We start from the raw sequence: 22,734 nt of genomic DNA, 5'->3' as shown, positions 1-22,734 counted from the left end.
TGTAAAGACAAAATGAATTTAAAATTTTTACATAATTATTTTTGGTTTTGTTTTCAGATAGTCTTTATTCTGAGCCTATCATTTTTATGCTTCACAAATTAAACGATAAACTTGTAAATATTTGCTTACTGAAAACAAAACCCTATCCCACAAAAACAAAAAATGTAAACTCAAGTTTAAAAAATCCTAAACCATTAGCAACTTTACATTTTGAGAACATATTAAATTTAAGCAAGAATATCTCACAGTGAATTCAATAGTAGAGGTCTGAAAACATGATCATAGAAATACTTAAGTTACTTGTTTAAAAATACAGATTTCTAACTCTGAAGATTGATTCATTAGTTGTGAAGTGAGGTCCCAGAAATCTGTTACAAGCAGCCCTGGTGGTTCCTAGGACTAGGCTAGTTTGAGAAACACTAAATATTAGACTCTTTAGGGAAACACTGAATATTACATACAGAAGTAGGTACTGTTTTAAGACTTTTTTCATTCCACTAACTTAAATGATTTACTAGGTCAGAGGGAAACTCAAATCTAGGTTTTCTAAATCTAGGTTTATTTATTTATTTTTATTAAAAACATTTTTTAATGCTTATTTATTTATTTTGAGAGAGAACGTGAACGGGGGAGAGGCAGGGGGAGAGGCAGAGAGAGAGAGGGAGAGAGAGGGAGAGAGAGAATCCCAAACAGGATGTGCTGTCAGTACAGAACTTGATGGGAGCTTGAACCCACAAACTGTGAGATCATGACCTGAGACAAAACCAAGAGTCGGACACTTGGGGCTTCTGGGTGGTTCAGTTAAGCGATCGACTTCGGTTCAAGTTATGATCTCACAGTTTGTGAGTTCGAGCTCCACATGGGACTCTGTGCTGACAGCTCAGAGCCTGGAGCCTACTTTGGATTCTGTGTCTCCCTCTCTCCCTGCCCCTTCCCCACTCACTCTCTGTCTCTCTCTCTCTCAAAAATAAACATAAAAAAAAAAAAAAGAGTTGACCGACTGAGCCACCCAGGCACCCTTTCTAAATCTTTTCTAACTCCAAAGATATTCTTCCAAAAGAGGGCTCCATTTTTAGAAACAAGATACAACCTACCAATAACTCATACACATATTTTTAAAGTTATGAATATTTACTATGATAATCAACTTTAGAAAAGGATTAAAGAACAATTTTATGTGTTATGTTTCTTTGTGTCTTCTCCTTTAAGGGAACAAATACCAAGTGTCCTCTATGCACTCGGTGCTTTATTTTTTTAAGTTTATTTATTTATTTTGAGAGAGAGAGAGAGAAACAGCACAGGAGGGGCTGAGCGAGAGGGAGAGAGAATCCTAAGCACTGACAGTGCAGAAGAGCTCAATGTCAAGCTCAAACTCACAAACTGTGAGATCATGACCTAAGCCAAAACCAAGAGTCAGATGCATAACTGACTGAGCCACCCAGGCGCCCCATTAGGTGCTTTATATATCTTATACATTTAAATGTTCACTACCCTTTCTCAAGGTTTACATTACCAGATGAAAGAACTGAGTTTCAAAGCAGTTAAATAACTTGCCCAGCTCATGAATATAGTCAAACTGGGATTCCAGCTGGGGTCTTTCAGACCCCAAAGTACATTTACCTGGTCTTCCTGTACCTAGTTAGATTAACTAACTTTGTGGAACACTAGCTTTGTGGAAGACAGGATACTAGGCATGCATGGTTGAATTAGGCATTCATGATTATGAAGGTACTTGGTAGGGAATCAGAAGTAAATAATTTCTGGGGATCTAAGAATCTCAGAGTCCAAAAAAGTAAAACAATGGCAATACAACTATAAACATGTCAGTGCAAAATGTAATGACATCACAAAAGGGGTAATAATCAATTTTGTTTGTGAATGGGGAAGGCTTCCAGAGAAAGCAACTGAGCTGTTTTCACAGCTGAATGGGGTGTGGTGTGGATTCCACATTTCACTTAGAAGAAATAGTACATGCAACTGCAAAAAGAGAAAAAATGGTACTGAAGGTGATCTAATAAAACTGGAGTGTAAGATTACAAAGAAGGAAGTGAAATATGAGGCTGGAGAGGTAGGGAGGGGACAGATCATAGAAGAATGCCCTAAATAAATTTAGGCTGGGCAATATATTCAGATTTGCATTGTGGGGAATGGATTATAGAGAATGAGACTAAAGCTAGAGAAAAATCTTAGGAGGCTAAGTAGGTAAGAAATGAGCAAAAGTGATAGTAGAGACTAAAAAGAGGAGATGATAGTACGGCATATTTAGGAGCAAGAAATTTAAAAATCTTAGCAGACAATTAAATACAAACATAGCTTTTTAGGGAGAAAATTATAACATAAGATACAGTAGCTTAAAGTTATTAGGACTTTTACACTGAGATCATATGAAAATAAACATCACATTCCAATTTGTTACAATTCACTCAGAATCGAATACAGTTTTACCAACTATAGAATCACATGCAGTTCCCATCCTAAATAGATAAAAATCCAAATATTTTTCCAAATGATTACGAACAACTAAATCTATTTTCTGAAAAGTGATGCTATACACTAGAGTGTTATAGGTTAGTTCACAAAATTCTTAACAAGATACAAATGAAGTTAACGACTAGTTAAGTGTTGTTTTTTAAAACAAATTGTCTTTTGTGATGCATAGTGGCTTCCAAACTATGCTGCATATTAGAATCACCCTGAGGGCTTTCAAAATTCTGACAGCAGCATCGCATTTCTTATCAATTAAACCAAAATATCTGAGTGGAAGAGCCAGGCATAGGTACACCTATGGGCTTAAATGGGTATCAACTATTTAAATGCTTTTTCTTCTAAGAATAATAAAATATTTATTCTTGAAAAAAAAGTCCCTTTAAGGAGTTAAAAAGACGATTAGTTTTACTTGGTATGCTCAAAAATTCTAAATCTGAAGTGTATTTATCATTTTTGATATAATTTAAAAATCATAGTGTCTATAAATCATATTTATAAAAGTTATAAAATACCTGCACTGGGGCTTTGGTCAGCTATCTCAGAATTTTTATTCTTTGCAGAAGAAAGTCTTGTAGGACAAGGCTTTGATCCAAATGTTGGAAATATGTCTGACCTACAATGAAACAAAGTAATTTCAATAATCATTTAAGATCTAAAGCTATTCAACATTCTTACACAAAACATTCTCTATATTTCCCATTAACTCACTAAACTGAAATAATAAAGCAGGAGCAAGTAAGAAAAACTATAACTAAGAATTTTTTATTGATATTCCTAGTTCACTTTTTGAACTTCCAACATTTTTAACATATCAGCAATTCTTAATTATTTATGAGAGGATTGCCAAAGGCAGGGAAGATTCTCCGACTTGTACTATATAATCTTTTGTTGGGTCAAAAAAAAAAAAGTGATGCAAAGAAAGTGCATTCCAAAACTAAAGCAAATGATTCCTAATTATCTAATATACTATCTACCCTTACAGATAATAATACCAAAAAAGAGACTTAACTACATTAAAAATAAGAGACTAGAAACATTTATTAGCAAATGCCACTTTCTTCTTGGAGTTTTTTTTTTTTTTTTTAGTTTATTTATTCATTTTGAGAGAGACAGAGACTGCATGAGTGGGTAAAGGGCAGAGAGAGGGGGAGAGAGAGAGAGAGAGAGAGAGAGAGAGAATCCCAAGCAGGCTCTGCGTTGTCAGCACAGAGCTTGACGGCAGTTGGGGGGGGGGGGGGGGCTTTGAACTCACGAAACCATGAGATCATGACCTGAGCTGTGTCCAAGTCAGATGCTTAACTGACTGAGTCACCCAGGTGCCCCTTCTTGTATTATTCTTTGTTATACTTTTCTTTTCTAACGTTTATTTTTGAGAAAGACAGAGAGAGAGACAGACCACGAGCAGAGGAAGGGCAGTGAGATAACAGAGACACAGAATCTGAAGAGCAGGCTCCAGCCTCTGAGCTGTCAGCACAGAGCCCAATGCAGGGCTTGAACCCAGGAGTTATGAAATCATACCCTGAGCTGAAGTCAGACACTTAACCGACTGAGCCACCCAGGTGCCCCACACTTTTCTGACATTATAAAGACCTACAGGCTATGTTTTACAAAAAAAGCAACTGAAGAATGTTAAATTAGAATGTAAAAGAACTGTTTTAAATCAAGTAAGTGTCATAATATCAATAAGCCAGTGATGGATATAATTTTGTTTTAATGTTTATTTATTTTTGAGAGAGAGACAGAGCATGAGCAGGGGAGGGGAAGAGAGAGAGGGAGACACAGAATCCGAAGCAGACTCCAGGCTCTGAGCTGCCAGCACAGAGCCTGACACGGGGCTCGAACCCACGAACCATGAGATCACAACCTGAGCTGAAGTCAGACGCTTAACCGACTGAGCCACCCAGGCGCCCCAAGCCAGTGATGGATATTATAAAGAAGAGATTTTACAAAGGAGTACAATTCTTAGTTGGGTTGGCATAGTTGTTAATTGATCTAGTGAGAAATCAATGTTAAACATTTTTAAAGAGTAATTTCTTTAGAATAGAAAGAATAAAAAATTTACATTTATGCCACGCATTACATTCAGGTGAAAGAAAATACTTCAGTCTCTAAAAGAGTGGCTCTTAAGAGTTTTTCCTCCCAAACCCACTTAAAGATGAAAGCTCCACATAGGGTAGAAGTGGCTTTCTTTGACATTATTCTTAAGGCAAGATGCAAGCTGGTTAAGAATAATTGCTTTAAATTATAAGCTATAAGCTTATAATTTATAAGCTATAAGCTATTACACTTAATGTGGAAATACGAAATTCATTAAAGGTAATTTAGTCCAGATATGAGGGCATACTGAACTCCCCTTCTCACAGAGTTCAATATCTGAAGAGAATAATTCCATGAGACAATATAGGGAATAGTGAATTCTGAATGTTAAAGTATAAAGTGAACATTTCTTCCCAACTGGGTTCCAAATTATTCACAGGACCTTGCAACTGTAGGAGTATCTAACACAAAATTTCACATTCCTAGAAGATAAGGGAAGGACTTTAGATCTAAAAGATAAATACCTATTTCAAACATCTGGTAACTAAATGTAACCACAGTTATCTCACCAGCCCATGTAGCTGGTGAGATAATTAATTTTGTAAATACACTGCATTATTCTATCTAGGTAATTACAAATTAATTTTGTAAATACACTGCATTATTCTATCTAGGTAATTACAACAAAATAATTTCCAGTAAAAAAAAAATTTACAACTGCAAAATAAAATGCCACTTAAGTTAAAACTGTAGAGAATGAAATCATGGGATAAGATAAACTTCTCACAGCAGGACACAAAAATTTGGTTTAATTCTATGGACTGCTGAAATGAAACACCCTTTTCCATTAAAGTTAATAGAACACCATCTCTCCTTTGATTATGCAGTCTCTAGTTACATACATTGTTAAGAGACTCCAGTTCATGTAAGTGAAAATAATTTAAATTTAATTTTAAATAATCATGGCTGATAGCTGTGTATAAACATGGTTCAGGATAAAATCAAAGAAAAGTAAAGGTAAAAAGAATGACAACAACAGATATAAACAAGGATGTGAAACACCTCAGACTTTGCTAGTGGGAGTGTAAAACTGTACAAGCATCTTGGAAAACTGTTTAGCAGTTATTTAAAAAGTTAAATGTACATCTACCCTATGACCTAGCAATTCTACTCTTAGGTTCTTGTCTAAAATAAAGAGGGAAGAGATTCCCCAAAATCCTAGAATAAAGTCACAGAAATCCCCAGAAATCAAGGTGGGTTTACCATTTAATTAAGACTTAGGGGTTACTGAGGTAATGTGAAAAAGTTTGCTGAATGGCTGTACTAGAAAATAATTCTCTGTCAGTGTGGGGCAGCTAGGACTCTAATTCCACAGCCGCTACAAGAAGACGCCTGAGGAGGCTGCAAAAGCTATGGCATGGCCTCCTGAGCTTCCACAAGATAATGGAATAACAAAATACAAGAGTGGGGTAACAGCTGGGTGGAGTTTACCTACAAATTAGAGGAAATTGGTGCTGAGTTTTGAATGAAAGCAGTAACATCAGCTATAGGTCCGCTGCAAAAGTGTCAATGATTCAGAAAGGAGTTAAAGAACAAGGAATATTAGGATAAATGTTAGATAGGCAGGGGAACAAGTAGGGCTTGGGGAATAAGGGCTTATATTAATATAGGTGCCCTAGGTTACAGCTGTGGCTGTGTTGTCTCTCTCCACCCATCCCAAACCAACGCCAAGCAAGGTAATACCTGTAAACCTTTCTTTTAAATGGACTTCAACATTTTACAAACTAGAAAATAAATAGTTTTAAAGCTTTTTTTTCAAATATGATATTAGGGATCAGACTACAAATTAAACATTAGCATTCATTTAACATGTCAAAAAAATTAAATACATTATTCTCTTCCCCTGAGGAGTTGTAGACAAAGAAGAAGTCAGTGATTCTTGGCTGTAAACTCCACTTTCACTATAAGAGCTGATGTTTGGAGAGGAAGATCGAGATGGTGAGTCCACAGTCAAGTCAAGCTTAATTGCAGAATCAGGGCTTTCAAGATCAGGAGTACTGCCACTCAGTTTTGCTCTTTTCTTAGCTGCACTATTACGAAGGGACCTAAGAGAGCTCTGCATCTAAGAAAAAAAAATAGAAACAATTAACTTTACAACACATTTATATGAGTAAAAGTTATCCTTAGTATTTAAATTTTATTCACTATACCTAGCTAGCCACTCTCCAGTCTGGTACTAACAAGATGGATATTAACATATCTGTACAGAGTAAAAATACATATTTTATCACGACCAATTTATTAACAAGACTGTAAACTCCTTAAGAGGAAGGATCTCAAGCTATTTATTATTTACCATGATATTTGCATCACTGAGCACAATGACTAATATAAGTTAATCAGTAAAGGAATCATTGAATCAGATGGTAGACATCAGAGTTGAAGTCATAGAGGGTTAGCTAATCTTAAGTCATTTATGTGTGAATGTAGCCATTTCAAAATTCTGTGAAAAGTGATCATTTTTCTAAAATTTGAAGTTTACATCCAGCTTGCCAATGTTAGGGTTCAGAGAATAACAGATCATTGTATGTGACTTCTGAAGCCAAGTATCTCTAGAAATGTAGACTAGAAACTGCCATTACAAACTAATATATTACATTTGGAAATAGAACCTTGAATGAATTAAGGAACACAAAAACATACATAAACTATGTTTTACTTACATTTTGATTGTAACGATTATAATGGTTGATGCAACTATACGGCCACTTCCCTAGTAAATCCTCGGAAGGCTAAATATTTAAAAACAGTACTATCTCCAATATTTATCAATAATTATGTAAAAGAAATAACCCTTTCAATTATTCACTAAAAGAAAAAGGGCAATTTTTAAGCTTTCACAAAAACAATGCAAAAATATATAGTGTCAAATGAAACTTATGAATTATGTAGGAAAATGCCTCTTCTGTAACTTTCTTCCCTTTAAATGAATTCTCTTCCTAGTACCAGTGAAATACAACTTGGGGGGGGGGGGGGAGATTTTACAAGCAGTTAGAAGTTAGAATAACTAATTAATTCATTAAGAACCAATTTTGGTATGCATGCTTAATATTAAAGAAATGCTTTTAAGGTGAGGATGTGTTAATATTAACTTTATTTTATTGAGCAAATTATCAGTAATGATGCTTATATCTTAAAAATTGGCAAAAATTAAGACCACAAAATATCATCATTGAATGTTTCAGTTTATATATTTAATGTAAACACTTTTTAAAATCTGACATCAGGCAGACTGATAGGATAAAAAGGAAGTATCTATGGAAATAGTGTTCTGAATCAACAATATAGCAACAACATTCCTTCTCTGACATAATTAGTATGTACAGAGTTGTCATATTGGCAATAGATTTTTTTTTTTCAACGTTTTTAATTTATTTTTGGGACAGAGAGAGACAGAGCATGAACAGGGGAGGGTCAGAGAGAGAGGGAGACACAGAATCTGAAGCAGGCTCCAGGCTCCGAGCCATCAGCCCAGAGCCTGACGCGGGGCTCGAACTCACGGACCGCGAGATAGTGACCTGGCTGAAGTCTGACGCTTAACCAACTGCGCCACCCAGGCGCCCCTTGGCAATAGATTTTTATAGTATAAAAATATAGTATATACTCAGAGATGAGTATATGATTTCATTTTCATAATAATAAACTTGTACATATGCATAACAGACATACTCAGGAATGTTCAATGCACCATTGTTCACAACAACAAAAAGACTAGGAATAACCCAAAATCAATTATGATTATATCATAAATACCAAAGTATTAATATATTAAGAGTACAAAAATACATAAAATACAAATTAATGGTGATAGTAGTTGACTGTGGTGAAGGAAGGAGAGGAACTGGATTGGGGAGGGAACTATGTTATGTTTCATTTATTTAAAAAATAGGAAACAAATATGCAAATTTTTCATTTGGGAGGGGTTAGTGCATGGGTATATTGCTATATTACTCATACTTTTAATTTAAAAAGAAATAAAATATGCACAGAAGAAATAGAGGAAACACATTAGAATGTTAATGGCAAATCATTCTGGGTAGTGGGATTTGGTGTGATGAATTTTCTAATATTTCACTACAGTTTTTACATTTTCTATAAGGATCATGAAATATTTTTATAAAAAAGAAAACATGTTACGGAATTAAAAAGTATGATTTTTCCTTAAATGACAGCTATTGTATTATAGAAAATTACAAGCATTTTAAAACTATTAAAAGTGATATTTGGCTCTAACCTCTTCTTGATCCAAATCTTTATCTCTGATATCCAATTCTGAAAGATCGATTGTAAGACTATCTTTTTCACTCTTCCAAATATCATCAGGTTCTTTCTTTTTGGGTCCCACTGTGCTTAAGTCAGCTTTATCAGGCAAAAGGCTGATTCCCCTTGGTATGGGAGGGACAGGTTTGGTCCCATTTAGGCCTCGGCGGGAAGATGGTGATCTCACCAAGGCAGGGGTAAGTTGAACTGGAGATAGTTTTTCTTGAGAATTTTCTCCTGCATGAAAAGAAATAGATTTTACTTTTTTTTTTTTAAATTTCAGAGAAGTTGAAGTTATAATCACAAGTGTTTGGAATACAATGTTTTTAAATTAAAAAATACACTTTTTTTATTAGGAGTGAAGATTACTATTTAAAATGAGGTCAAAGTATCAGGGTCCCCTAACAAATATAACAAAACTGAGTCACCAGAATTTCTTTCATATTAGATAAAAATACTATATATACCAAGTAAAATTTCTGTCTTCATAAACATTATCATAACTGATATTTGTACGGAAAAGTCTGTATGTCCCTAAATAAGCCACAGGGGCTATTTCCGATCTTCATTTAATTACATACACAACATTTGAATGAGTACTATACGCAAAACATTAATGCCAGGCATTAGGAGAACAAACTGAATAATTTTTCAGCTTTCAATACAAATATTTGATCTTAGAGGAAAGACAAACATAGAAAGAAATTAATGCAGAAAATGAAGGTTCAGTGCTAAGAATAAGTGATAAAATTGACTGACCATGCGATAAATTGCCCTTGGTCATGTTATAAACTAGAACATCAGTGTTGTGGGGTAGTTTAAAGGTAGAACATCTTTTTTTGTTGTTTGTTTGTAAGATTTTGTTTTTGAGTAATCTCTACACCCAACGCGGGGCTTGAACTTACAACTCCAAGATCAAGAGTCACATGCTCTGAGTCAGCCAGGCACCGCAATCAGTTATGAACTGGAACATCTTACTGCAGAGATTGGGAATAAGAAAGTATGTGGGATATAGGGGTCGCCTTTACTAGACTTATTTTGAAATTGGATCTGTCTTGAATAAATTTATATGCCAATTTCATTATTTTGGAGAGGGCTATTGTTAAGGATATTTTAATTTATAACAAATACTAGAAAACTTAAAATAATTTTAACATATACTAAGCATTCAAAAAATGTAGAATAAATGGATACTAAACAATAATTATAGTAATTATATGAATGGCATTTTTTATTTCTAAAGTGAAAATTTGTTACTGGGCTCTTAGGCTGTTCATGCTCATTACAAAGCATTATTAGTTGCATAGTTTTGAAAAAGGATTCTGAAGTAGAAAACTAAGAAATGACAATGTCAATTGAATTTTATTTTTTTTAATGTTTATTTATCTTGAGACAGAGGGAGAAGAGGGAGAGAGAGCACACATGCATGCAAGGGGGAGGGGCAAAGAGGGAGAGAGAGAATCCCAAGTAGGCTCCACAATGTCAGCTGCACAGCCTGACACAGGGCTTGAGCCCACAAACTACGAGATCATGACCTGAGCCGAAATCAAGAGTTGGATGCTTAACCAAATGAGCCACCCAGATGCCCCTCAATTCAATTAAAAAAATTTTTTTTAATGTTTATTTATTTTTGAGAGAGAGAGACAGAGAGTGTGAGCAGGGGAAGGGCAGAGAGAGGGGGATACAGAATCCCAAGCAGGCTCCAGGCTTCGAGCTGTCAGCACAGAGCCCGATGCCGGGCTCAAACTCATGAACTGTGAGATCATGACATAGCCGAAGGCAGACACTTAACCGACTGAGCCACCCAGGCACCCCTCAATTCAATTTTATATTACAGGTTTGAACTATTTAACATAAATGCAGTTTACCAGCTTTTAAAGATTAAACAACCCTAACTCCAAAGTAGTAATTCAAAAACACATGAAAATTTGAACAAAGTATTAATTTTTACCGTCATTTATACCTGGAGGGTCAGACGATTTTTGGCTGACAAGCTTTTTCTGTGGACTTGGCTTTGGTAGTCCCTCAAAGCTTTTAAGAGGCCAGGAATTAGAGAAATTAATGCAATTATCCTGAGACTTCTTTGGAGATACAGTAAGAGATGTGTGCTTTGGACTAGTTCGAGGTGATGAGACAGGATAGGATGGAAGGATGAAGCCTCCTGGACTTGGATTTAGACCAGAGTATGACGAAGTACGTTCTGTTTGGGTACCAAATGTCTGTTGTGTCTTAGAGGCAAAATTTAGGCTAGCATACGCTGTAATAAAACAAAAGAAAATATATTATTTATGTATACACATCTAAGATTTTGAAGTTTTTTGCTTTTCACATTCAAGTTTTTATCCCATCTGGCATTTATTTTATTTACTTTTTTGTGCAGTGTGAGGTAAAGATCTAATTTAACTTTCTTCTATATAGATAGTACAATTTTCCCAGTGCCAGGTCTTCATGTTTATTTTTGAAAGAGAACAAGAGAAAGAGTGGGGAGGGGCAGAGAGAGAGGGAGACCAAGGATCCAAAGCAGGCTCTGCGCTGACAGCAGAGAGCCCGATGTGGGGCTTGAACCCAGGAACTGTGAGATCATCACCTGAGCCAAAGTCGGCCGTTTAGCTGACTGAGCCACCCAGGCTCCCCTAGTGCCATGTTTTAAACAGTCCTTTCTTGAATGAAATATGGCCTTTTGTAGCAACGTGGATGGAACTGGAGAGTGTTATGCTAAGTGAAATAAGTCACACAGAGAAAGACAGATACCATATGTTTTCACTCTTATGTGGATCTTGAGAAACTCAACAGAAGACCATGAGGGAGGGGAAGGAAAAAAAAAAGAGAGGGAGGGAGCCAAACCCTAAGAGACTCTTAAAAACTGAGAATAAACTGAGGATTGATGGGGGGTGGGAGGGAGGAGAAAGTGGGTGATGGGTATTGAGAACGACACCTGTTGGGATGAACACTGGGTGTTGTATAGAAATCAATTTAACAATACATTTCATGTTAAAATAAATAAACTGTCCTTTCTTTTCCTTTCATCTATAAAGCTCCTACGTGTGTGTGTGTGTGTGTATATCTATATGTATATATGTATGTATACACATACACACTTACGTGCTTCTTATTGGTTCAATTAGTCTATTTTGCCTATCCCTGCACTAGTATTACAATGTTTTATTTATCATAGTGCTATCCAATAGGATGGATGTCTCATTTTTTATCTTCCTTAGAATTATCTTGGCCATTCTTGACCCTCCATTCTTTCATATTTATTTCAGAATCAGCCTGTCAGGTTCTATGTAAGAACCCTGGTCGGATTTTTGATTGGAATGACACTGAATTTACAGATCAATCTAAGAATAACTGCCATTTTCCTGATATTCAGCCTCCCTATTTAAAAATGTGGGATAGGGGCGCCTGGGTGGCTCAGTCGGTTAAGCGGCCGACTTCAGCTCAGGTCATGATCTCACGGTCAGTGAGTTCAAGCCCCGCGTCCTGCTCTGTGCTGACCGCTCAGAGCCTGGAGCCTGTTTCAGATTCTGTGTCTCCCTCTCTCTGACCCTCCCCCGTTCATGCTCTGTCTCCCTCTGTCTCAAAAATAAATAAACGTTAAAAATAAAAAATAAAAAAATTAAAAATTAAAAAAAATAAAATAAAATAAAAATAAAAATGTGGGATAGCCTTAATTTATTTAGGTCTTCTTTTATGTGTTTCAGAAATGTATTTTAGCTTTCATAATAAAAGGTATATAAATCTTTTGTTAGACTTCTATACACACATAGATTTTGTTCATACTGTTAATTTCTTTCTTAAAAATTATATTTTCTGAAAGTTGCTTGTATCTAAGAACTTTATTGATCTTTATATTCTGGTTTATATCTGGCAACCTTGCTAAACTGCCTAATATTTTAAGAGTTTTCTGTATATCCTTTTAGATTTTCTATATAAACTATTAATATTAATAATGATAAAGATGGCAACAATGAGAACAAATGCTTATTGAGCACTTTACTATGTCAAGTGGTATTCTAAACTTTTCATGTGTATTAACTAATTTAATCTTCATAACACCCTCTGGGGGTAGGTACTAATCTTATAGATTAAAAGAAAAAATGTAAAGAGGGATAAGTAAATTGCTAAACATCACACACTAGGAAATCATAAAGCTGGGATACAGACCCAGGCACTGTGGCTTCCCAGTGTTCTTAATTACCACATTGTACCACATTTTATCGGAGAGTAATGACAATTTTTCTTTATTCCTCTACAAATTTTATTTTATTCTATTTTTTACAAATTTTATACTTTTAATTTTGAGCTACACTCTCCCTACACGGGAAGTACAATGACTCCCAAGTTTTTAGCATGGATTTTCCTTTGCTTCCAGACTTAATATCAAAATGTCACTCAACATCTTCTTTAAGAGACAGATGTCCCAAACTTAACATGTTCAAAACAAAGCTCTTGATTTATCAGTCAAATCTATTCTTTTCCTAATCTTCTGCTTCTAGGTAAATGGCAGCTCTATTCTTTAAGTTGTTTAGACCACCAACACTGGACTCATCCTTGACTCCTCTCTTCTCACAAACTTCACATCTAATCCATTAGTAATTCTTTTTGGCTCTACATTAACAACACATGGTGATTACTGATTCTGAAAACTTTGGTGAATACAGAATAAATGGCTTATTCATATTACATTAGCATACATTATAAAATAAAATTACCCATGTTTCCAAACTTCACAGTCACCTTATATATCAGAATCCAACTACTTCTCATCACTTTCATTGCTTCCTTTCTAATACAAACCATATCATCTCTCACCTTTACAACTTCCATATCCCAACTGGTTTGCTTTGTACCTTACCCCTATTGCTACCAAACCTATTCTCTACATAGTAGCTCTGATCCTTTTAAAGATTGTCAAATCATGCCCCCTTTTTTTCCCTCAAAAACCTACTGTGATTTCCTACCCCATTCAGAATAAAATCCCAAATTCTTACTATGTCCAATAAGGCCCCATGTTATTGCCTAAAATTATTCTCCCCCTCACTCATTTCATTGACCTGGATATTTCTCCAATAAGCCTGCTTCAGAGCACTTGTACTTTTTTTTTAAATTGACTTATTTATTTTAAGAGAGAGAGAGAGAGAGCGTGAGCAGGGGAAGAGCAGAGAGAGAGGGCGAGAGAAGAATCTCAAGCAGGCTCTGCGATGTCAGCACAGAGCCCAACACAGGGCTTAAACTCAAAAACCAAGAGATCATAGCCTGAGCCAAAACCAAGAATGGGCCACTCAACCAACTGAGTCACTCAGGCGCCTCCAGAGCATTTATACTTTGATTGTTCTCTCTTCCTGGAATGCTCTTTCTCCAGATATCCACGTAAGTCCCTCCTTCACTGCATTCAGTTTTCTGCTGAACATTTTTACTTCACAGAAACTTTCCCTATCACATTCTGTCTTCTTACCCTGCCTTATTTTTCTTCATAGCAGTCACTACTATTCTTATCATTCCTTTATTATTTCCTCTTCTACTAGATTTTGATCTTTAGATTCTAGAACAGTGCCTGCTTCTCAATAAATACTACAGGGATTAGTAATTCAATGTTCAATAGCAATGGTAACAGTGAGCATTTTTGTCTTATTCTAATATTTCACTACTAAATATAGTTGCTATAGGCATTAGCAGACATAATCAGGTTAAAAAAGTTATTTGTAGTTTGTTATAACTTGGTAATCATACCAACTGATGTTGAATTTTAACTGCATCTGTTGACATATTTATATGGTTTTCTTCCTTCTATCTGTGGAAGAAATGGTTTTCTTCCTTCTATCCTTAAAAATACAGGATACCTTATTGAGGAGGGCACCTTTTGGGATGAGCACTGGGTGTTGTATGGAAACCAATTTGACAATAAATTTCATATATTGGAAAAAAAAATAAATTTTATTGTTAAGCATTTCCTAACCTCAAAAAAAAAAAAAAAATACAGGATACCTAAAAGGGTATGTCAAAGTTAAAACTGCTATGGAAAATAATGGTCTTCTGCTAACACAGTACTTCTTAATGAAAAACATTTTTAATTACTTGGTATTAAAATGCTCATCTCCACCATGAATTTCTAAACTCTCTAATTTTCATCAGTCATATATATGTACGAAGATTATTAAAACTAACATTTTAGGGTTACAACTATGAAAATATGTTATTAAGATTTTTATTAAAAATATAACATGTTTTTCTTTCCTGTAGTGAATATAATTACACAAAATAATATATAAACTAGATTTGGAAACCTCCCTTAATATTTATAAATCATTTACATCCAAATTAAGTTGGAATTTAAACCTTTATCTTGATGACTATTAGTTGTCCCCAGGTACTGTAAGTCAGAGTCCACACTGCCAGTTTTCCCACATATCTGTGAAAATCCAAGTTGTCCACATTTCCCAGAAACATTTGTCTGATGAGTCCCAGTACTGCCTTTGGAAGGAAGGAAGGAAGAGAAAAACATAAAAGTAAACGTTAACTTTACTTCATGAATACATCTAATTTCAGAAATACTGATTTCATTTGTGTGGGAATAAATACAGGGGTAAATGTACAGTAAGCCAGGCAGGAAGAAAGGGAAAGTTTTTGCTGTTGGTATATCTGATTGGTATCAGGGGTTAAAGAACAGAAGAGAGACTGGAAAAGTACAAAGAAAGGTATATTGAAAAATACACACAAAAACAGTTTCTTCCTACATGTTCCCTCCTCTCGCTATGGAACATTTCCCCAGACCTGACTTTCCTTTTTTTTTTTCCCTCAAGTTTTTATTTAAATTCCAGTTAGTTAACATGCAGTGTACTATTAGTTTCAGGAGTAGAATGTAGTGATTCATCACGTACATACAATAGCCAGAGCTCATACCAACAAATGCCCTCCTTAATTCACATCTCCCCACCCCCCTCCCCACTGGTAACCTTCAATTTGTTCTCTATAGTTAAGATTCTGTTTCCTGATTTGCCTCTCTTATGTTTTCCCCCATGTTCCTCTGTTTTGTTTCTTAAATTTTACATATGAGTAAAATAATAATGGTATTTGTCTTTCTCTGACTGACTCAATTTGCTTAGCATAATACATTCCAGCTCCATCCATGTCATTGCAAATGGCAAAATTTCATTCTTTTTGATGGTTGAGTAATATTTCATTGTGTGTATATACCATATCTTCTTTATCCATTCATCAGTTGATGGACATTTGGGCTTTTTCCATTATTTGGCTACTGTTGATAATGCTGCTATAAACATTGGGGTGCACGTATCCCTTCAAATCAGTGTTTTTGTATTCTTTGGGTAAATACCTCATAGTGCAATTGCTGGATCATAGGGTAGTTCTATTTTTTACTTTTTGAGGAACCTCCATACTGTTTTCCAGGGGGGCTGCACCAGTTTGCATCCCCACCAACAGTGTAAGAGGGTTCCCCTTTCTCCCTGTCCCTGCCAACACCTGTTGTTTCTTGTGCTAGCTTTTCTTCTTCCCAGTATTTGTAGTACACATTGCACAAAAAGTTGTACTGCAGAATTCTACTTTCTTTCTTAACATCTAACACAGCATTCACATGGTTTCCAAGCTTATTTCTAAGATCTCTTTCCCTCTACCTTGGCTAGATAAGGTTATCCCTGAGCAAGGGATCCCTTACAGTTCTATGTATGGGATTTTTAAAATTATCTCCCTATATTTTAAGCCCCTTTATCCTTCATCTACCAGATGAAGGATCAAGTCCAACTTTTCCTGGAGCTTTCCTAAACCACTTCAACACCTATCACATTTTCCTTTCTTAAATCCCTAAATAGTACTTACAATTCATATCACTCAGTCTAGCATCAGGTTATATGTTGTCTTATTTTCTAGTTATTTTAAATCTGTGTGACTAGATAAGAGCTCTCAATGGTACAGAAAGCATGAGCCTTATAAAAATCCAAGTAATGGTATGAGCATAACTGGATATATTCTTGCATTTCTTTTTCTCTATTAAATAAACATTAAACTACACAATCATTATAACAATCATTTTTGTGTAAAAATATTATGGAATTTTACTGCATATATATATATACATATATATGTATATATATATGCATATATGCAGTATACATATATATACAATTATGTCAAAGTGTCCATTCTTATCAGATCTATAACAAATATTTATTGAATCTGAATTGTCTACTAGATTATAAATTCTTTGAGCTCTTGAATGAATTATTAAGTTTAGAGAAACCTTTAACTTAGTTTCAACGTGTCTATTACCTGAACATTTTACTTACCAGCAGCACACACAGGAAGAGAATCTGGGTTATAATCCCGACTATTCTGAAATAAGTTTCTTGACACTCTTTTTCTGCTAAAACATAAATCATCATTGACTGGCATTCCTTGAGAGGGCTTTAATTTTGGAGATGGGATGAAATCGTATGCTGAAAACTATGAGAAGAGGATAATAAATTAACAAATTTGTGTTACATCTACTTGGTAATAAATATGAAAGAATAACTTAGACCCAATTATGAAATTCAGACTAAAAGAAAAATATTAAATTTATCAAATATACAATGAAACAAATAAACATCCACATATAGTATGGTAGGTACACCAACAGTATTTTTCATTCCATGACAGAAATGCTAATTTTGCCTCCTTATTACTTTATCCCATCTCTTTCCTGTACATTTGTTTTAAATGTTTATTTATTTATTTCTGAAAGACAGCATGAGTGAGGAAGGGACAGGGAAAGAGGGAGACAGAGAATCCCAAGCAGGCTCCGCGCTGTCAGCACACAGCCCAATGTGGGTCTTGAACACACAAACGATGAGATTATGACCTGAACTGAAACCAAGAATCAGACCTTAACCGACTGAGCCACTCAGACTCCCCTGTACCTTACTTCCTTAAGTACACATCTGGCAGCTAGGAAGGAAAGAATGTAAAGGGACACACATCTAAAAAACAAGTTGAGTAGAGCAAAGCACATTTCTCATTCAGCAGTGTAGACTATCACACTATGATATTCTTGAGCATTAAATAGTAAATGGTAACTGAAGGTCACTGAACCAGCAAGCACCCCACTCTACTAGTCTTACTTACTATAGAATACTGATAGTAATATCAAATAAAAATATACACATGGTAACCTATACCATGGTTCCCTCAGGAGGGAACTTTTAATTAAAACTGAGTACGTGATACTTTATACAAGCCTAGTACTTCATAGTTTCCAATTTTTTTTTGACATGTCTCTTTTGATCCTTAAGGTACAAAAGCCAGAATAGAATTCTGAAGTAAAAGAACTAATCATAGCTAAAGAACTAAATGAGAACATTATTCAACTGTTCAAGACTTCTTTACCAATAATGAGCTCAATTGTTCTAGATCATTTCACGTTCAATGTGGCTACAGCATTAAAAAAATTGAGTGAATATGCCTGGCTGACTCAGTCAGAGATCATGCAACTCTTGATCTTGGGGTTGTGAGTTTGAGCCCCACATTTCATGTAGAGATTACATTAAATAAATAAATAAACTTTAAAAAAAAGTGAACAAAAATTGTACTATCTATATATTTATTTGGAGCTTACGGACACAATCAAATCTAGACATGTGGTAAACTATCAGCCTTCTCAATATGCTTCTTTGCAAACTTTGCCAAGTATCAAACAATAATGAGAAACAATAAAATTAAAGATGTCTATTTGAAAACTTCTTAGTTACTTAACTATGAACTACCAGATCCTCAGATAACATGTTCTTCCTCATCAAATTTGTGAAAAACCAGTTAACACTTTCAAAAATTAACCAAGAAAATATCAGTGAAAAATAAACAATGCCCCAAATGAAAAAGACCCGATTTTACTTTCTCAAAGTATATTACAATTTCTATGACTGATTATATAGTAGTTTGTATTAAGTGTAATAAAAATGAAACAAACTGTGGTCAACTCCTGATTAGATTGATTAAAAGAACATACTAAGTCCATTAAAATAGTGAGAAATCCAGAAATAATCCTACAGTATGGAATACATATTAGATTTACTCTGTGATTAATTTCTGCTTAGAGAACAGAACATTACTGTATATGCCAGATACATACAACAACTAGTGGTGGTGGTGAGGATGGGAATGGGGATACTGGGGGTGGTGGTAGTGATGGAGAATGTGTGTGACTGTGGAATTTAAGAATGCAGAAGTCAGTCAGAGATTAATAAGTTTTGCTATGGAAAAAATATGCACATATCTGAAGGCAGACTATAGGACACACCAATGAAACCCTTTTGGGTCTCTCTTAAAAGTTGACAGATGATTTTCACGGATAAACTTTCATGGGACTAAATAATGAATTAAAGAAAAAAGGAAGTAGGACACCTGGGTGGCTCAGTTGGTTAGGCATCCGACTCTTGGTTTCTGCTCAGGTCATGATCTCATAGTTTGTGGATTCCAGCCCTGCGCTGGACTCTGTGCTGACAGTGCGGTGCCTGCTTGAGAGTCTCTCTCTCCCTCTCTGCCCCTCCCCCACTTGCTCTCTCTCTCAAAAAGAAATAAACAAACTTAAAAATAATTTTAAAGAGAAAAGGAAGTTAGGGTGAAAGAGAAAAAGTACAGATATATATATATTTTTTTAATTTTTTTTTTAACGTTTTATTTATTTTTGAGACAGGGAGAGTCAGAGCATGAACAGGGGAGGGTCAGAGAGAGGGAGACACAGAATCTGAAACAGGCTCCAGGCTCTGAGCTGTCAGCACAGAGCCCGACGCGGGGCTCGAACTCACGGACCGCGAGATCATGACCTGAGCCGAAGTCGGCCGCTTAACCAACTGAGCCACCCAGGCGCCCCACAAATATATTTTTAAAGAGTTGAAAATTAATTTTATAAAATGTGAAGCAGTCTGTTGAGAGTACCTTAGGACTCTTAGAAACATGGACTGTTTTCAGTCTTTGAAGTTAATATCTGAAATGTAATTCATTTAATTTCTTAATTCCTTAGAGTTACAGAAAATCAAAGTATTATAAAATGTAAGCTTCATACTTGATGTTAACAACAATTTGAGATTTAGAGTCTTATTATTTTAATCTTGCTACTGTTAACTTTTCATTTGATTCCGTGTGTGTGTGTGTGTGTGTGTGTGTGTTTTCAAGTAAACTCTACTCCCCAATGTGGGGCTTGAGCTCATAACCCCAAGATCAAGAGTTGCATGCTCTACTGACTGAGCCATCCAGGTGCCCCAATTCCTTGTATAATTTTTTAATAAAAGGATCTTTTAAAAAATTTTTTTGGAGGTGTGCCTGGCTGCCTCAGTCTGTAGAGCATGCAACTCTTAATCTTGGGTTGTCACTTGGAGCCCCATAGTGTATACAGATTACATACATATATACATGTATACATACATAAAAATTTCTGGACCCTTTCATCTTCTACCATTTCTTTCTGGTTTTTACCTGGACTCCAACCTTGCTCATTAATGGTAACCATTAAAAAAGTTTATTCCAGTTACCTATAGTCTCCTGCTGAAACATCTTTGTGTTTTTTTCAAATGACTTGTTTTTTAATGTTTATTGATTTTGAGAGACAGAGAGACAGAGAGTGCATGCAAGTGGGGGAGGGACAGAGAGACAGAGAGAGAGAGAAAGAGAGACTCCAAACAGGGCTCAAACTCACTAATCATGAGATCATGACCTGAGCTGAAATCAAGAGTCAGACACTCAACTGACTGAGCCACCCAGGCGCACCTCAAGTCACTTTCTGCGCACACTTGAAGAAAACATGGTTGTATTAATATATATGAAGTTTTATATACCACTTTTGCAATTAACATTACCATAAAAGTATTTCTCGTGTCTTTAAGACTTCTTATAAATGCTATAAACTTTAATTACAAAAGTAGTAAACTGCTTATTGTAAAAAAAATGCAAAAAATATAGAAGTAAATAAGATATAAAGTCCAATTCTTTGGTACCTCTTTCATTAGAATTCTACTGATAGGGGCGCCTGGGTGGCTCAGTTGGTTTAGCGTCCGACTTCGGCTCAGGTCATGATCTCACAGTCCGTGAGTTCAAGCCCTGGGTTGGGCTCTGTGCTGACAGCTCAGAGCCTGGAGCCTGCTTCAGATTCTGTGTCTCCCTCTCTCTCTGCCCCTCCCCCCTCATGCTCTGCCTCTCTCTCTCTCTCTCTCTGTCAAAAATAAACATTAAAAAAAAAAAAAAAGAATTCTGATAAACTCTGTTAACAGGTCTTCTTGTACATATAAACATACTTCAGCAAGCTATTTTTAAGAAACAAAATGGACCACATAATACTCTGACACACAGTAAGTACTCAATATTGCAGACATCCTTCCATGTTAATCCATACATACTTGTTTATTCTTTTTAATGGATGCCCAGCATTTTACATTGTTGTTGGACTCATAGTTCCCTATGGATGGACCTTTTCTTTGTCACAGCTTTTCACTATTACTATCTTGTAGTGAACATTGTTGTGCACATATCCTTGTTCATTTTTAAAGGCTATATAATGGTCCACTGACTAGATATGCCATTCTCCTATAATGGGACATTTGGGTTGCTTCCAAAAGACTTTGTTTCAAGTGATAAGGAAGACATTTCAACCAGGGAAATGGGGCATACCTGGCTTAAGGTAGCAGTACCGACTGAAGGAGACTGGCAGACCTTAGAAATACTGTCACATATGTTATACAGCTAAAATATCTTTTTAAAACAACCAAAGTGGTTTCTTTAATATCCTTAGAGAATACCCAAACTGAACTTTTTGTAACTGTCAGCTATCAGTTTTCCCACAAAATATGCAGACAAGACTATTTCTCATTTTTCCTTTATTTAGCCAATTAGAGGACTCTGTTACATATAAGAAAACAAATTACATTGCAAAATAACAAACCAACTATTTCTGACTCCTTGATGTTTATTTCTGGAGATCTTGCTGATGTGCTGACTTTCTGGGTCCTAACGTGGGAATCAAACACATGGCCTGAAAGTGCACCTTTTCTGAGACTTGGGCCCTTGAGTCCTCAGTTAACCTTTCTTCATATAACTGACTGAGTGACATAGCTCCTGCTCATAAAGCCTCTTTCTGGTTCTGACTATAACTGAACACATGGACAATAGTTTCCACACAGATGGCAGCAGTGGAGGAAATGGGTTTTGATTTTATGACCTATTATGTGATTTCTGCCAGATGACAGTATCCTGGGCAGATGGCAGCTAACTGGGAATCTGCAATCTCATTTCCTTATTGGTGTGTTCTGTTTATGTTTGTTTTTAAATGTGCTGATATAAGCTCCATTACTCTAATAGCCAGAGCTTTCTTTCCCCATCCAAAGCTTAAGGTTTCTTCATGTTTACTTATAATGGGGTGAATACCTGTCAATATCTACAAAAAAATCAAATTCCTATACCAAAGATGAAAGGAAACAAGATCTTAACGTTCAATGGTCAGCTTTCTTCAGTATCTCTAAATAACTGAGTAACTGCAAGTTAATATTAATTTGGAATTCTGAAGCAAAAGAAAGGACAGTAAAGAAACTTAATTATAAATTAGACACTCAGAAAAATGATGGTTTCCAAAAGCCAAACAAAACAATATTTAATAGTTTTCTAAACTTCAAGTAAGTTTAGCTTTTTTAAAAACTAAGAAAACTCAATGACTTTATTTTACAAGATACGGACATTAGAAATATAATATCTCTCCAAATTCCTGCAAATCACAATTCTTAGTCTATTAGTTATCTTTGGCCATATAATGCATTATCCCAAAGTATAGTACCTTAAAACAATGAACATTCATTATCTTTCTTTCTGTGGATCACAAATTTACAAGTGGCTTAACTGGATGGTTCTAATCTC

At 35.4% G+C, this 22,734-nt stretch overlaps 1 protein-coding gene across 4 annotated transcripts in view; it reads right to left on the bottom strand.

Annotated features, from left to right (window-relative positions):
• Window positions 1-22,734, bottom strand: part of TOGARAM1 (TOG array regulator of axonemal microtubules 1) — an 82,032-nt gene that overhangs the window by 47,818 nt on the left and 11,480 nt on the right. For 3 of the 4 annotated variants that reach the window (XM_053889380.1, XM_053889378.1, XM_019451933.2), the window contains exons 2-7: window positions 17,148-17,304; window positions 15,184-15,318; window positions 10,808-11,101; window positions 8,819-9,081; window positions 6,414-6,646; window positions 3,000-3,100 (exon numbers count right to left, since the gene is read on the bottom strand). In XM_053889380.1, the coding sequence (XP_053745355.1) occupies window positions 3,000-3,100; window positions 6,414-6,646; window positions 8,819-9,081; window positions 10,808-11,101; window positions 15,184-15,318; window positions 17,148-17,304 (1,183 nt within the window). The remainder of the gene's footprint in view (window positions 1-2,999; window positions 3,101-6,413; window positions 6,647-8,818; window positions 9,082-10,807; window positions 11,102-15,183; window positions 15,319-17,147; window positions 17,305-22,734) is intronic. The other variant, XM_053889379.1, reaches the window with a different exon arrangement.

This window comes from Panthera pardus, unplaced genomic scaffold (genome assembly GCF_024362965.1).
Source record: "Panthera pardus isolate Hobbes unplaced genomic scaffold, ASM2436296v1 HiC_scaffold_24, whole genome shotgun sequence".
In the NCBI taxonomy this organism is placed as follows: Eukaryota; Metazoa; Chordata; class Mammalia; order Carnivora; family Felidae; genus Panthera; species Panthera pardus.
Note: the sequence above shows the minus strand (reverse complement) of the source record. Positions and strands in the feature narration are given on the sequence as shown.